The sequence below is a fragment of the Saccostrea echinata genome, unplaced genomic scaffold (genome assembly GCF_033153115.1).
Source record: "Saccostrea echinata isolate AGI-Se365-2 ecotype Australia unplaced genomic scaffold, CSIRO_AGI_Sech_v1 ptg000002l, whole genome shotgun sequence".
NCBI lineage: Eukaryota > Metazoa > Mollusca > Bivalvia > Ostreida > Ostreidae > Saccostrea > Saccostrea echinata.
Window position 1 is genome coordinate 20,633,404 of NW_026889751.1, and position 14,310 is coordinate 20,647,713.

Consider the following 14,310-nt stretch of genomic DNA (forward strand, 5'->3'; position numbering starts at 1 on the left):
ACTTGGTTATCATGCATCTGCATGCACGTGCGCGCGCGTTCAATATGTTAAATGACCAGTATACTTGATAGAGCCGTAACTTTTACATTACAAATGAAAGATATAGGCAAAATAACATGCTCATCATGCACATACCTGCACGTGCGCTCGCGAGCAATGCGTAAATGAACAATATACTTGATATAGCCGTAACATTTAATATTAATTTTTACAATGATATGCTTTGATACTCAAAATATAAAGATATGTTAAAAGTGTAGACAAAAGGATATGATCATCATGCACATGCATGCACGTGTGCGTGATTGCAATGAGTGAAATGTCCATGCAGTATATTTGATAAAAGAGTATAGATAGAGATGGTGAATATGGAAATTATTGAAATCATGTGCATGCACTGATATCTGATTAGCTTATTCTCACTTTGCTATACACATCTATATGCAATATTATACCCCCTAAATACTTCAAACAAGTATAAATCTACAATACAGAGATTTTGCCTTATAAATGAAGCTTGTAGGGAAGAGGGCACCGAAAAGGAGTTGGGAAGCGTTTGGGAAACACCTGCAACTGTCTCAGTTACAATTACAACTAGTTTTCACTGAATTTCACTTTTAATGTCGAGCGCTTGGCGAAGGAACAGTCACTAACCTATGCTGACGCCAACACCCTACCACTAGGTAACCGTGACCGGTGTGTGTGTGTTGGGGGGGGGGGATTTTCGTCTATCTTGCAAAACGTATACGTATATATATACATGTAAGTAATCTCTACGACTCTATGATCAAAAAAACAAAGTAGTAGTATAATTTGATTAATGACTATATCTGTAAATTTTAAATATATCTGATAGATTTAAATTCAAATCTTTTAGATATGCTGTGTTTTTTTTTAGTATCTCAATTAAGAAATTGATTTGAATGACATTTTCGTGTATACTCATGCGTAGAAATATATACGGAGAAACTCGCACTAAAGTGACATCACAATATGAGGCTACAGAGATGTTAATAAGCGATATAAGGCAGCGAGAAAATCAAACAGAGTTATTTTTGCCGATTTAAAACACGTAAAAATGTAAATATACTATAGGGAATGTTTTAGGTTTTGTGCGAGTTAAAAATATGCCTAGTAAATACAAGTCTGTTTACATACTAATAACTAACACAGAACTTAAAAACATTCCTTAACACTTACATTATGACTAAAATGTGAGATTGTAAATTCATATTTACAGGGTGCATGTAAATTTCAAAACTTTCACTAAAACACAATGTCATAATAATTCCATTAAATTATTTGAACACTTAAACAGTAAAATGTTTTCTTTCTTTGTTCATGTTGGAATTGACGGTTGCAACTAATGCAAAAAAAAAATATATTTCTCCAATATTTGCGACCGTTAATCCCGCATAAACAAATTAACATGGAAAGACTTTTTATCGTTCAAATTTATGCCTGTATAATCGTATAAGGTTTAAGGTCATAACATATCAGTAAAAAATATTGATCTGCACGTCACAGTATAACTGGATGGAGAGCCCAGTGCTTAAGAAATCTTTCATACAGGTGGTCTGGAAAAAACAGTTTTAAATATAGTCCAATTACTTTAGTTCAAGCTTGCAAAATCAACAATTTTGTTCACAAAATTCCTGTTTAACATATGAGGGGTGATCAAAAACTATCTCCATTTACAAAACCACAATTCAGATCAGCATATGCGCAGAACAATGGCAGATGTGCATTAAAATTGGAGAGGACTACTTTAAAAAAAAATAATGAACACTGAAACCTCATTTTATCTCTTTTAAGGAAGTAATTCAATTAGTTCGCGAACTTTTTGATCACCCCTCGTATATAATTTTATTGATAAATGGGAACTATGACATCAACTTGGTCGAACAGAATATGTTTTATTATTGAAATCACAAAATTCGAAATAAAACCGTCAATGGGGCGAGGACAACAAGGAATTAGTCAACAACAAGTATTTCAATACCATGGTCTTCGTAGAACATAATTTATTACACAAATCCATAAATTAATGGGAAGGTTTCCGAAAATATTTGCGTTGTGCTTAAAGAAAAACACTAGAAAATACGTAACAAGTAAACAGTTGTATTTTTGTGTATATAATATAAGTGCCTGTTATATAAAAGATTACTAGTATTAAATGTCTTTCTAAATATATCAAACCGTAGCAGTTAAAAATACATGGGCCTCGTCGGATAGTAATCGACCTTATGGCAAAATTTATCGAATATATAACTCTGCTGCAACAGTCTGACAGTCTGATATTTTCATAAGTTTTTATATCCGTTTAACAGAGATGCAGATTGTCACGCACACGCATTTGATGTACAGACAATTTACACAATTTCTTCTCTGTATTCGTTATCTTTGAATATACTAGTATTCATATACGAGTCTTTAGTATCTTCACCACTTGACATGGCTAAAACATATAAAAACAACAATATAATTAGAAAATACAACAAAATCTTAACTGGCCAGCTAACAAAACCACCAACAAACATATAAATCAAATTAATCAAATTACTTAAACTTCTGTCTGGGAAATAAACCAAAAAACATCGCTAGTGTCTGACTGAAAATTCCTGATATTTAACAGATGAAATTGTCTTTTCATTTTTGAACACTGCACGGTCAATTCTTGAACTTGGACTTCCTTTTGTTTGTAACCAAGTCTTCCTGAAAAAAAATCAAGATTTGAGAATATCAAAATTTAAATTTTTTAGCTTATTTGAATTTATCATGATTATATTACATATCATAAAGGTTTCCTAATTTTTAATCCCTCAAAAGCTAGAAAATGACTTAATACATATAACAGTCACAAATATTTGTTTTGAAAAAAAAATAAACAAGCCAAAATGAAATTTGTAAGTGTTGTCGTGTTCCTGTGCCTGATAAGGAACTTTGAGGATGTCAGTATTTTTGGTAATTTGTATATGACGCCACAAAGGTAAACACATTGCAGATTTTTATTTGACAAAGTAAAATTAATCAGAATGGACATAAGGATTTCATTTATGTATCAATAAATGACAAAAAAATTAATGAACAAAATGAACATACTTCTCTTAGATTTAAATAGATATATGCTGAAACGCGAAAGAAACGCAACATCCTTATTTTAAGGGGAAAATTATATACAGGTTATAACTTTGTACTTAAAAAGTTAGGACATCAACTTTGCCAAATCAGCAATTTAACAGTTGAATGATTTTCATTCCATTACCGGAAGTTGATTTTGAGCCCTTTTAACAGAAATCCAAAATTGCATGTTTAATAAAACATTTGACAATAATTTGGGTTTTCAAGGGTACAGTGTATGTTGCTGTTAATCAAAAGTATTGCACTAATATTCCAAAAAAAATCCTTCTTTCTTTTCCCGATGTGATGCCAATATTTCCTCAAAATGACTGAAAGCAAGCATTTTCATTGTTCTTGATGGAAATTCTCAAAGTAAAGGTAAAGAAGATTTGCAGATGCAAATATGCACTACATAACGACTCATCAGGCTCATGCGTTTCATAAGCATGAATGACAGTTCTTTGACCGGAAGTCCAAGGGTTACTAAACTACGCCAGTTTAGAGAAAATTCGACCTCAGCATCTGAAAAACAGGCACTTAAAAATGCCTAAGAATATTTATTTCGCTCAGATCAAGAGATTGATAAACCTAGTGCATCGTAGAAATCGAGCTGCAATTGTTGTACATGGCGGAATAGCAAGCTGAAATTGAATGGTCGGAGGGGGGGGGGGGGTTAAAGTTATGTGTTACTTTCTGAGGTTTAAAGATAACATTCAAAAATGAATACAGTAAGGTAAAAAGTTTATTTACAAATATCAGATATTGGTTTAAACGTTAAATGTTATCTTTAAACCTAAAAAAGTAACATAACTCTTAAAACATCCCCCCTTCCGACCATTCAATTTCAGCTTGCTAGTCCGCCATGTACAACAATTGCAGCTTGATTTCTACGATGCACTAGGTTTATCAATCTCTTGATCTGAGCGAAATAAATATTCTTAGGCATTTATAAGCGCCTGTTTTTCAGATGCTGAGGTCGAATTTTCTCTAACCTGGCGTAGTATACAGGCCCGTAGGAAGCAAATTCAGTTTGGGGGGGCACAGCCATACATTTTCAGTTGACAGTTGAGGGAACACTAACCAAAAAATCTCCTGACAAGCAAAATAAAAAAAAAAAGGTCATCAGACGTTTTTTTTGAGGGGGCACAAGCATATAGTATCTAAGTTTTCTATAGTAACCTATATATCGGCAAAATTATTGGGGGGCACGGCCCTCCGTGCCCCCCCCCCGGTTCCTACGGCCATGAGTGTAGTAACCCTTGGACTTCCGGTCAAAGAACTGTCATTCATGCTTATGAAACGCATGAGCCTGACGAGTCGTTATGTAGTGCATATTTGCATCTGCAACTCTCCTTTACCTTTATTTTGAGAATTTCCATCAAGAACAATGAAAATGCCTGCTTTCAGTCATTTTAAGGAAATATTGGCATCACATCGGGAAAAGAAATAAGGATTCTTTTTCCCTGAGTATTAGTGCAACACTTATGATTAACAGCTACAAACCCTTGAAAACCCAAATTACTGTCAAATGTTTTATTAAACATGTAATTTTTGCTTCCGGTAAAAAGGGCTCAAAATCAACTTCCGGTAATGGAATGAAAATCATTCAACCGTTAAATTGCTGATTTGGCAAAGTTTAAGATGTCCTAACTTTTTGAAGTACAAAGTTAAAACCTGTATATAGTTTTCCCCCTAAAATTAGGATGTTGCGTTTCTTTTGTGTTTCAGTATATTAGTGTTACACTTAAATTAACAAAATGGAAAATGGTATTGAGAGATCATGTTTCACAAAACAATTATATAATTTACATCTGTTTGACTTTGTCCTCGGCCCCCTGGACCTCGCCCTCCACTGTTTTCTGGTTCGTGTTCCTGACCCAGCCTACTAACCCCAGGGACTTAGCCGTCTTCTGGGTGTGCTGATTAACAGGGGAAAGACAAATATTAATTGCAGATCTCATTAATTTTTAAAGGCATTAACTTCTCAAATATATAAATACAAAGTAAAATTATTCCCAAAATAAGGGAAAACAAAAATGCTTTTTTATTCAATTGTTAAATATTTATCTTTTTCTTTTGTCCTTTTCATATTTTTTTTCCAAATCAACAATACAATGATAATTGTAGCTAGTGTTTGGCTTTATGAAAGTAAACTTACCTTTCTAAAGAATACACCTGAAAATAAAAAAATAAATATTAAATCATTAATAAAAATACTTTTCTCGAAGCCGTTCTAGATTTATAGAGAAGCCTAGTGTTATTAATTTTGAAATAAAGCAGCTTGCTCTTGTTTCATATCTACAGTTTTCCTTTTTAATTCATATTTTGACATACTTAAGACTTATTTAACAGTGTATATTACATGTACTACTTAGTATTATATAGTCATGTAAGTGTATTAAAAAATTTATAGTTATTATTCCACTTTTTTAAAAAAGTTTTTTCCTGATTTTTTTTAAAAAAAGATCTTTAATGTGAATTTAATTTTCTCACAACAGATGGAAATACCTTAATCTTATATAATAAAGTACCATTTTGATTGTTCTCCAACCAATTTGCTATTGAAAATTTAGGTACAGTGTAGAGAAACTTTATTTTATGTATAAAATATTTCCCAGTGGTGAGCTGATGAAAAGACAGAAATCTTGACAAGAAACAAAAGTAATGAAAACCATGTTATTTTGGGGTTGATTGCTGAATTTAAAGCCAAAGATAAAATAAAACACCCATTTAGACTGGTTATTAGGGTCAGGGTAATGGGCAGCATACATAATGAATGTTAATGAATTAGGCTGATCATGAATTAATGAGAATGTTTCCCAAAATATGCCTTCGTTAGATACAAAGACAATTAACATTAATCAATCTGATGAATATGTACAAAATCGACATTGTGTATGTATGCACTATTCGATCATTATAGTAGTGTAATTAACACCTGCTTTTATTGGAGAAGCATTTAATTCCTATGAGAAAAGAATCATTAATTCTTACAGTGTTTTCCCTTAAAGAACCGGCTACCGGCCAAACTGACCACTTCATTTGATGAAAATGCCACTTAGAAATCAAAAATTTAAACAATAATTGTTGTAAGGTCCACAGAGATTTTGTTCATATACCTTACCCCCTAGCCTGTTACAATTGATCTATAACCCTAATACTTTGATATAAAGAGAAAACACTGTACTTATTATTTCAGAATTATCTTACCCAAAAGGGTTCCCCTCTATACTGATTAAACAGATTTTAGTTTTAATCATGCACATATATTAGCATGTACATGAACTAGCAGAAAAAAAATGAGCATTTGCAAAAAAAGAGTATGGCTACTGCTAAAATAGTCATAATTCCCTATCTCGACCTTAATAAGACCCAAAAAACTTCAAAATATCTGGGTATTCAAGAAACTAAGGTTAAAGAAAAAGTAGTTGGGGCTTCAAGCTGACTTAAAGATATACATGCATGGAATTTGATACATTCGATTTTGAGTTAAAGAACTTCAACTGTTACAGTATGTGTTCAGAATGCATTTGTCTTATACACAGGCACCTTACTTATTTTTCTTTTAATAAAAAAAATATACCCCCTACAGTACCTTATAATTTACAGTGAATAATTAGGTATGGGGTATATTTTTTTTTTTATTAAAAGAAAAATAAGTAACTTCAGGTGCCTGTGGTCTTATAATTATTTATATAAATGTTGAAATATTTTTAAGTTACAATGAAACATAAAGAAATGAAATCTACATAATTATGTTAAACACTGTGAACAATCTGGGTAAGCATTTACTGTAAGGTATACTAATTGAACATGAATAATTCTCTTCGTAACTCCTCAGACTTTTCCATTTAGTTTTTAGATAATTAGTTAAATGTACTTTGATATGTCATACAAAGCACATCATTTAGAAATGATAAATTAGACATAAACATTTCAATTATAATGGGAAAGGAGAAAAATGCAATGGACCAGACCGGGACTTGAACCCGGGCCACCTGAATCTCTAGTTAGGTGCTCTACTAACTGAGCTACCTGGCCACAGGTGATCGAATCTGTCTGACTGCCACACAATTGACTTTTAATCATACTGATTATTTAAGAAATAAGGTATCCTTTTTATAAACATCTATCGGGATATAAATACGGGTTGGTCACGAGATCAAATTCCATGAAGCCTGAAAGGTTTTATGGTAAATATGATCTCGTACCAACTCATATTTATATCCTGATAGATGTTTTAAAATGATACCTTATTACTTATATTTACATTTGTGACTTATTCATATTTCATATTTGCCTGATTATAATCTTTAACCTGTGAAATGTTTTATTTTTCAAACTCGGCATGAGTTTGATTTATTGATTGCTTGCTGACCCTTTATGATGTCACTGAGAAATTACGTCGAACATTTAAGACGTGAGGAACCTGTGTTTATACGGATATAGATACACATTGCTTTCAATAGTGTTATATAAACAAAAGCATTTGCAAATGTAAATATATGGTTATATTCTTTAATTGGGCTATAATTTTGCAACTAATTTTTCATTGCTGAAGTTCTATTTTTTTTATTATTATTATTTAGTGATATACAGACTGAGCAAAATCACAGTTTATAAATCTTATGAAACCCTTTTCAAACCAAAACAAAATTTTAACACCTGCAAGTTCAAAACACATGATATTGCTTAGGCACTGTATTTATATTTTTTATCACTGGAAGGGAAGAAAAATCCCTTTGTGTAAAAATAATTCTAAAAATTATCTGACCTATGAATATTTTTACTATTTTGAACAGGCTCTTTACAAATTAATTTATTTGCATGGGAAGATTCTGCATTTGTCTGACATTATATTTAAAGGGACATAGACACAGATTTGAAGTTAATATTTTCTCAAATTTTCTGTATAATATCATGACTTATATGTTGCTATAGTATTTCACACAGAAACATAATTAAAAAAAACTTATTTTATCTGGAAATTATTGAAACTAAGAATTTCGGGACACGTTTGATTGACACATCCTAGCACTTTCACAAAGTAAACTTTATCCTTAACACTTAAGAAAAGTAGAAAATTTGTTGTGTATTAATGAAAATAATTAAAACTATAATCCAGAAATTCAGAGTGGAAATGTGAGAAAGCAAAACCAACTCACCAGTATTGTCAGTCCATGTTCATTGATGTGTGCAGAGTTTAACAAATTGAACACATCCAGTAAAACATAAACATTAACAATAACAGAGCTCACGCCCTGTTTACAAAAACAGTTTACGTTTCACCATTCATAAGTTTTTTTATTATATTTCCGTGTGAAATGCTATAGCAACATATAAGTCATAATATCATACAGAGAATTTGAGAAAATATTAACTTCAAAATCTGTGTCTTCAAAATCTGTGTCTATGTCCCTTTAAAGCCTTTATGAAGTGTAATGCACTATATATAATTGTATCTATGTACTGGTATTTTATACATACAGTTGGAAATCCGCTGATTTTTACATCTACGTAGACCTAAAAATGTACTTTAAATCAACTTCAAGGGTATAACAAATCAAAAGTTTGAAATTTGTCTCAGATTCCGCAGGAGACCCCCCCCCCCCCCTCTTTTCCATTTTTCCCTGAAGCAAACTTAATGTTTACTACCTATGTCATCATAGGATTAGTCAATCTACAATGCATGTGTATTTGTCAATTTTTGTGTAACTTTGGGTGCAGTAATATTTTATTTTTAACGCAACAATATTCGGAAAATTATCTTTAGAGATAATTCGAATTGAACTGAAAATGCATCAAACACTATTGTTCTACTTGTATAAATATAAACAGCTTTACCTTGAACTTTGCCAAATACTTCGTACTCAACTGAAACAAGTTTTGCCCCTGCCATTCCGGCATGCAAAAGTGCAGAGAAGCGAATGTGACTTCTTTGTTGACAACAATCGCAGTACTGGAAGTCTGTAAAGGTCACTAGTTACAAGCTCGACACGATGCAACTATTTGATATCCGGTATTAGGCAGACTGCTTTATTTATTTTTAGCTCACCTGAGCCGAAGGCTCAAGTGAGCTTTTCTGATCACATTTTGTCTGTAGTCCGTCTGTCCGTCTGTCTGTCCGTCTGTCCATCTGTAAACTTTTCACATTTTCGACTTCTTCTCAAGAACCACTGGGCCAATTTCAACCAAACTTGCCACAAAGTATCCTTGGGTAAAGGGGATTCAAGTTTGTTCAAATGAAGGGCCACGCCTTCTTCCAAGGGGAGATAATTAAGAATTCGTGAAAAATTAATGGCATCATTAAAAAATCTTCTTCTCAAGAACCACTGTGCTTGAAAACATGAAACTTATGTGGAAGCATCCTCAGGTAGTGTAGATTCAAGTTTGTTCAAATCATGACCCCCGGGGGTAGGGTGGGGCCGCAATGGGCGATCAAAGTTTTACATAGGAAATATACAGGAAAAATCTTTAAAAATCTTCTTCTCAAGAACAGCAAAGCCATGATTGGTCATATTGATATGGTAGCATCCTCAGGTAGTGTAGATTCAAGTTTGTTCAACTCATGACCCCCGGGGGTCGGGTGGGACCACAATGGGCAATCAAAGTTTTACATAGGAATATATAGGAAAAATCTTTAAAAATCTTCTTCTCAACAACAGCAAAGCCACGATTGGTCATATTTATATGGTAGCATCCTCAGATAGTGTACATACAAATTTGTTCGATTCATGACCCCCGGGGGTCGGGTGGGGCCACAATGGGCGATCAAAGTTTTACATAGGAACACATAGTAAAAATCTTTTAAAAAACTATTTGTTAAGAATAGCAAAGCCATGATTGGTCATATTTATATGGAAGCATTCTTAGATAGTGTACATTCAAGTTTGTTCAAACATGACCTCTGGGGGTCGGGTGGGGCCACAATGGGTGATCAAAGTTTTACATAGGAATACATAGGTTAAATCTTTAAAAATCTTCTACTCAAGAACAGCAAAGCCATGATTGGTCATATTTAAATGGAAGCATCCTCAGATAATGTAGATTCAAATTTGTTCAATTCATGACACCCCCCCCCCCCAACCACTTTTATATTTAAACTTTTCAACCTTTCAAGATTGAAGTGATTTCTGCTTTTTCCTAGCCATAGTGCTCAGGTGAGCGATGTGGCCCCTGGGCCTCTTGTTTAAAGTATGGGGGAGCCAGAAAAAAAATGACTGGAAAAACTTTGACAAGGAAAAAACATTGCAGAACTCCCAAAATCCTATTTTGGAGGGAGGAAGGTGTAGTTTCCAACTTTATTTCATTACCAAAATTTACTGATACATTAAGGAGGGATTCTTGTCTGGTTTCTGACTAGACGATATATTCGAACTGTATATTTGCTTGCTGTAATTGATCAGTTTAAAAGATTAATATTTTTCTTTACTCATCACAATTGTACAATCTTAAATAGAAATAGTGAACTGAGTTTGAAATCTAGCAGGCGGAACGGTGGCATATCAAAATCACGCACAGAACAATACATTTAGCAGGGACCTATATATACATGTAGTAGGCTATATAGGTCCCTGCATTTAGTTAAAAAAATCAAAGAAATGTAACTGATATTAATAAAAACGCCCTAAAGTTTTTAAATATATCACATTTATAAATATGATTTTCTAAACAAACTACAATTTTGTTAGCTTTTGAATGCTTCCAATCTGAAAACAGATTTGAGCAAAAAATCATGACAAAGTGTTTCTTCTCTCTTACTAAACTGTCAAAACTTTTTGTTTTTGCATGATTTTGTATCTTTATACGACTACTTTACCATGTGTGAAAATAAGAAATAGTTAGATATAAGAAGTGTATAAAAATAACAAATATATCTTAAAAATTTAAGAAAAACAGAAGAAAATTCGGATTAGCCAATATCTATTTAAGTTAAATTATTTATGTCAGTTTGGTAGAATCATCTGATAGACCCGATATAGAAACATTTCTTTATGTAAAAAAGCAAAAACATTTAATCTTTCAAAATAGAAATAGGTATCACCTGATTAGCGACAGTTTTTTTTATTATAAATCTCAAGGGAAAAAGAAAATGACCATGACCTGACCTTGCTTCTATATAAAACGGTTAATCTAATTGCAACCATCACCTAGTGATAATGTCTTCTTTAATATATGAAAATGTCATTAATTTTTAAACACAAGGAATATGAGAAGAATATGACCAGAATCCCTCCTGAACACATTACCTTGATTTAACCATATACCTCAACAAAACGAGGGGGGGGGGGGGGGGGAACAACCTTTCAATGAACATTTTCAACAGTAAAAAGTTATGTTTGGAAAAAAGTGCCCCCGATACTACGTGCCTGGAATATGAGAATTTTTTAACATTAATAAGATAGTGGGGCGAAGTATTCAATATTTTGCATGATTCAACGCATTCACTTTTTTTGTATTTATACAAATATTTTAAAAGCTAGTCCTGCCCGTTTTTAATCTCTATATACTCATGACAGATGCAAAGTATAAAACATACAGAACTATATACGATTATTATGTCACAGAGAGTCGTTAAACAACCACAGAACCCCATAATAATGTCAATACTACCTAGGGATAATATCCAATTAATAGGCCATCTTGGCATAATTAATGTCCAGTTCTATCCAGAAATATAGCATTTGGTTAAATACCTAATAGTTATGAGTTATCAGCGTTTATAACAATATGGTTACTGCTGCGATGAATCAGAACAAACGTAAGGATTGATCGGCGCAACAATTTCCGGACAATTTGCACCTGACAAGTATATAAAAGAAGGTTCCTAAATCTCAGTCCCCAGACCGGACACATTTTAACGGACAAGGTAAGTTAGGAAACGTTGTTGTCTGTCCATATGTCATCTGTTCCTTCAGATCTAACGACTAATTAATTGTGCAAAATATATCAATTAACAACGACATCATTTTTTTTTTGTACTAAACATAACTTAAGCATGGTACATGTGTATTTATCTTGATAATCAGCGGACGTAAACGGCCAAAAAATCTTCTTTCGTTTGAAGTTGATAGAGACATTATTTTGCTTCTAGCCAAAAAAAAGTCTTGAGTATTTCCAAATATTTTTAATCGTTTTTTTTTCAGAGTTGATTTTTCTATTTCCAGGATGAAAGTTTTTCTGGTTCTCCTGAGCGCTACCTTCTGTTATGGACTTCATATCCTCCCTTGTGAGCCTGGGGACCCAGGACCCCTGGGATGTGATGCCTACAGGAGGAACGGCGGACGTCTGGACGTAGGAGGCGCTGGAAGAGGTTCCATGAACTCTATTGGGTTCGAACAGAACGCAAATGTTGGGTTCGGGAACGAACTCAACAGTTTTGTTGAGCCAAGACTTGAGTTTGGATTTGACGGAGGTGTTGTAAATGACTTAAACTCTGGATTCAATACAGACGTCGGACTGGTTGATACTGGTTTAGACAATGGATTCCAGAACGACTTGAGCGGTGTAGCATTTGCCACTAGAGGACTTAGTTTGGACTCTAATATTGGAGTCGGTGGGGGTCCAGATGCCAGCCTTGGAGCTGGTATTGGGGGAGGTTTTGATGCTGGTTTTGATGTGAACTCAGGTATTGATGGATCATTTATTGGAGGAGATGTAGGTCTTGACGGAAAGGGAGGAATAATTGGTCGACCATCGTTTGGGGGAAATGACGGTATAATTGGAGGATTTGATGGGGGAAGAGGTAGTGATATAGGAGGAATTGATGGAGGAATTGGTCTAGGAGGAGGCATTGCCGGTGTCCCTTTTGGTGGTGGTGCTGGTTTCGGACAGGATAATGGCTTCGGTGCTGGAATCGGCGGAGGAAATATTGGCGGATCCCTTGGTCCTGCTGTTGGTAAGGACAGGGAATTTGGACTTGGTAGGGGTGGATTTGGAAAAGGAATTGGAGGTGGCAAGAGATGGGGATCTGGAGGAAGGGGAATTGGATTTGGAAAAGGCTCTTTTGGAATCGGAGACAGAAAAGGTATTAGCAGTGGTCTTGGAATTGGAGGAGGAAAGGGTATCGGAGGTGGTTTAAGATTCGGCAGTGGCGGAAAACACATTAGAGGGGGTTTAGGATTTGGAGGAATGGAAAGAAAGAGATTCGGTAAAAGAAGACCTCTTGGACCACGACCAAAATTTGGCCAATCATATCCATCCCGGTATAGGAAAGGGGGCTCAGTATTCAAAAACAGACGACCCAGTATCTTACCCATCAAAAGACCACACCTTAGTTACGGACTCCGAAGCCCGGTCTCATACTTACAAAGACCTTATCGTAGAATTTCTAATTACCCCAAGAATATGCCGATGAGACCAATCCGACGCATCGGCTCTGGATATTAAAATATTTGGTAAGTTGAAACCTGTAGAATTTGAAATATTTGCAAATTAAACAAAATACAAATGTACAAATATACATTCTATTTAAAACGACGAGGTTTAAATCAGTCGCTAAAGTTTATTTTAGAGGTCACTTTCAGATTTTTAAATTCCTTTTCATTTCCGGCCAATTCAAGGTCATGTTACATTCCTTTCCTATGACAATATTTTTTTCTGTTATTCATACGCGATATACTGTGTAATAAAATATGGGTGTTTTGAATTCCTCTAAAGGTAAGCAAAGTGAAGCTGTCCATAAGAAATCTCCAAACAGCCGAGACCTTTGCGAGAACTCTGGACGAGAATACAAACATAATGATGGCTTCTTGTTCTTAACTGTTTTTAATGTTTTGTATATTTTGTTTTTATTTATTTAATAAATTATTTGGAACATTAAAAAAAATATCTTTGAAAATATGGCAACTCATTCGAAGTAACGGAATTGGATGGATCGCTATGCGATTTATGGATATATGTGTAATATTCACCAGGAAATATAATTTACTTTATTCTGTAAAACTCTTAAAACGTGCTATGCAGGGTACTGCCTATTAACCTGGTGTGACTTAGAGTAGCATCGACCGTGATTGTTTTATGAAATTTTTTGATACAAATGGAACTTTACATCAGCGTGGGGAAATTTCACATAAGTACATGTACATGTATATGATATATAATTCTTCTCTCCAGCATTTGGTAAGCAGATCAAAATTTAAGACAATTTATCTTGCTCATCTTTGGTAAATTGAGTGGTATAAAACACAA

The 14,310-nt window shown here is 33.8% G+C and overlaps 2 protein-coding genes and 1 non-coding gene across 3 annotated transcripts; 1 reads left to right on the plus strand and 2 right to left on the minus strand.

Moving 5' to 3' along the window:
• Nucleotides 1–1,896: 1,896 nt before the first annotated feature.
• LOC133201284 (acylphosphatase-1-like) lies at nt 1,897–9,079 on the minus strand. The gene is made up of 4 exons (XM_061337086.1): nt 8,965–9,079; nt 5,279–5,295; nt 4,930–5,039; nt 1,897–2,715 (listed from the first exon to the last, which is right to left on the minus strand). Exons 1-4 carry the CDS (start codon nt 9,017–9,019, stop codon nt 2,601–2,603), a joined length of 297 nt encoding a protein of 98 aa, XP_061193070.1. The 5' UTR covers nt 9,020–9,079; the 3' UTR covers nt 1,897–2,600.
• Trnas-aga (transfer RNA serine (anticodon AGA)) lies at nt 7,089–7,161 on the minus strand. The gene has a single exon. It is a non-coding gene; the product is annotated as a tRNA-Ser (tRNA).
• Nucleotides 9,080–12,270: 3,191 nt separating the features above from the next.
• On the plus strand, nt 12,271–13,856 carry LOC133201295 (uncharacterized). Its single transcript, XM_061337094.1, has 2 exons — nt 12,271–13,517; nt 13,780–13,856. The coding sequence occupies exon 1, from the start codon at nt 12,289–12,291 to the stop codon at nt 13,507–13,509; it is 1,221 nt and encodes a 406-aa protein (XP_061193078.1). The 5' UTR covers nt 12,271–12,288; the 3' UTR covers nt 13,510–13,517; nt 13,780–13,856.
• The last annotated feature ends 454 nt before the right edge of the window (nt 13,857–14,310 follow it).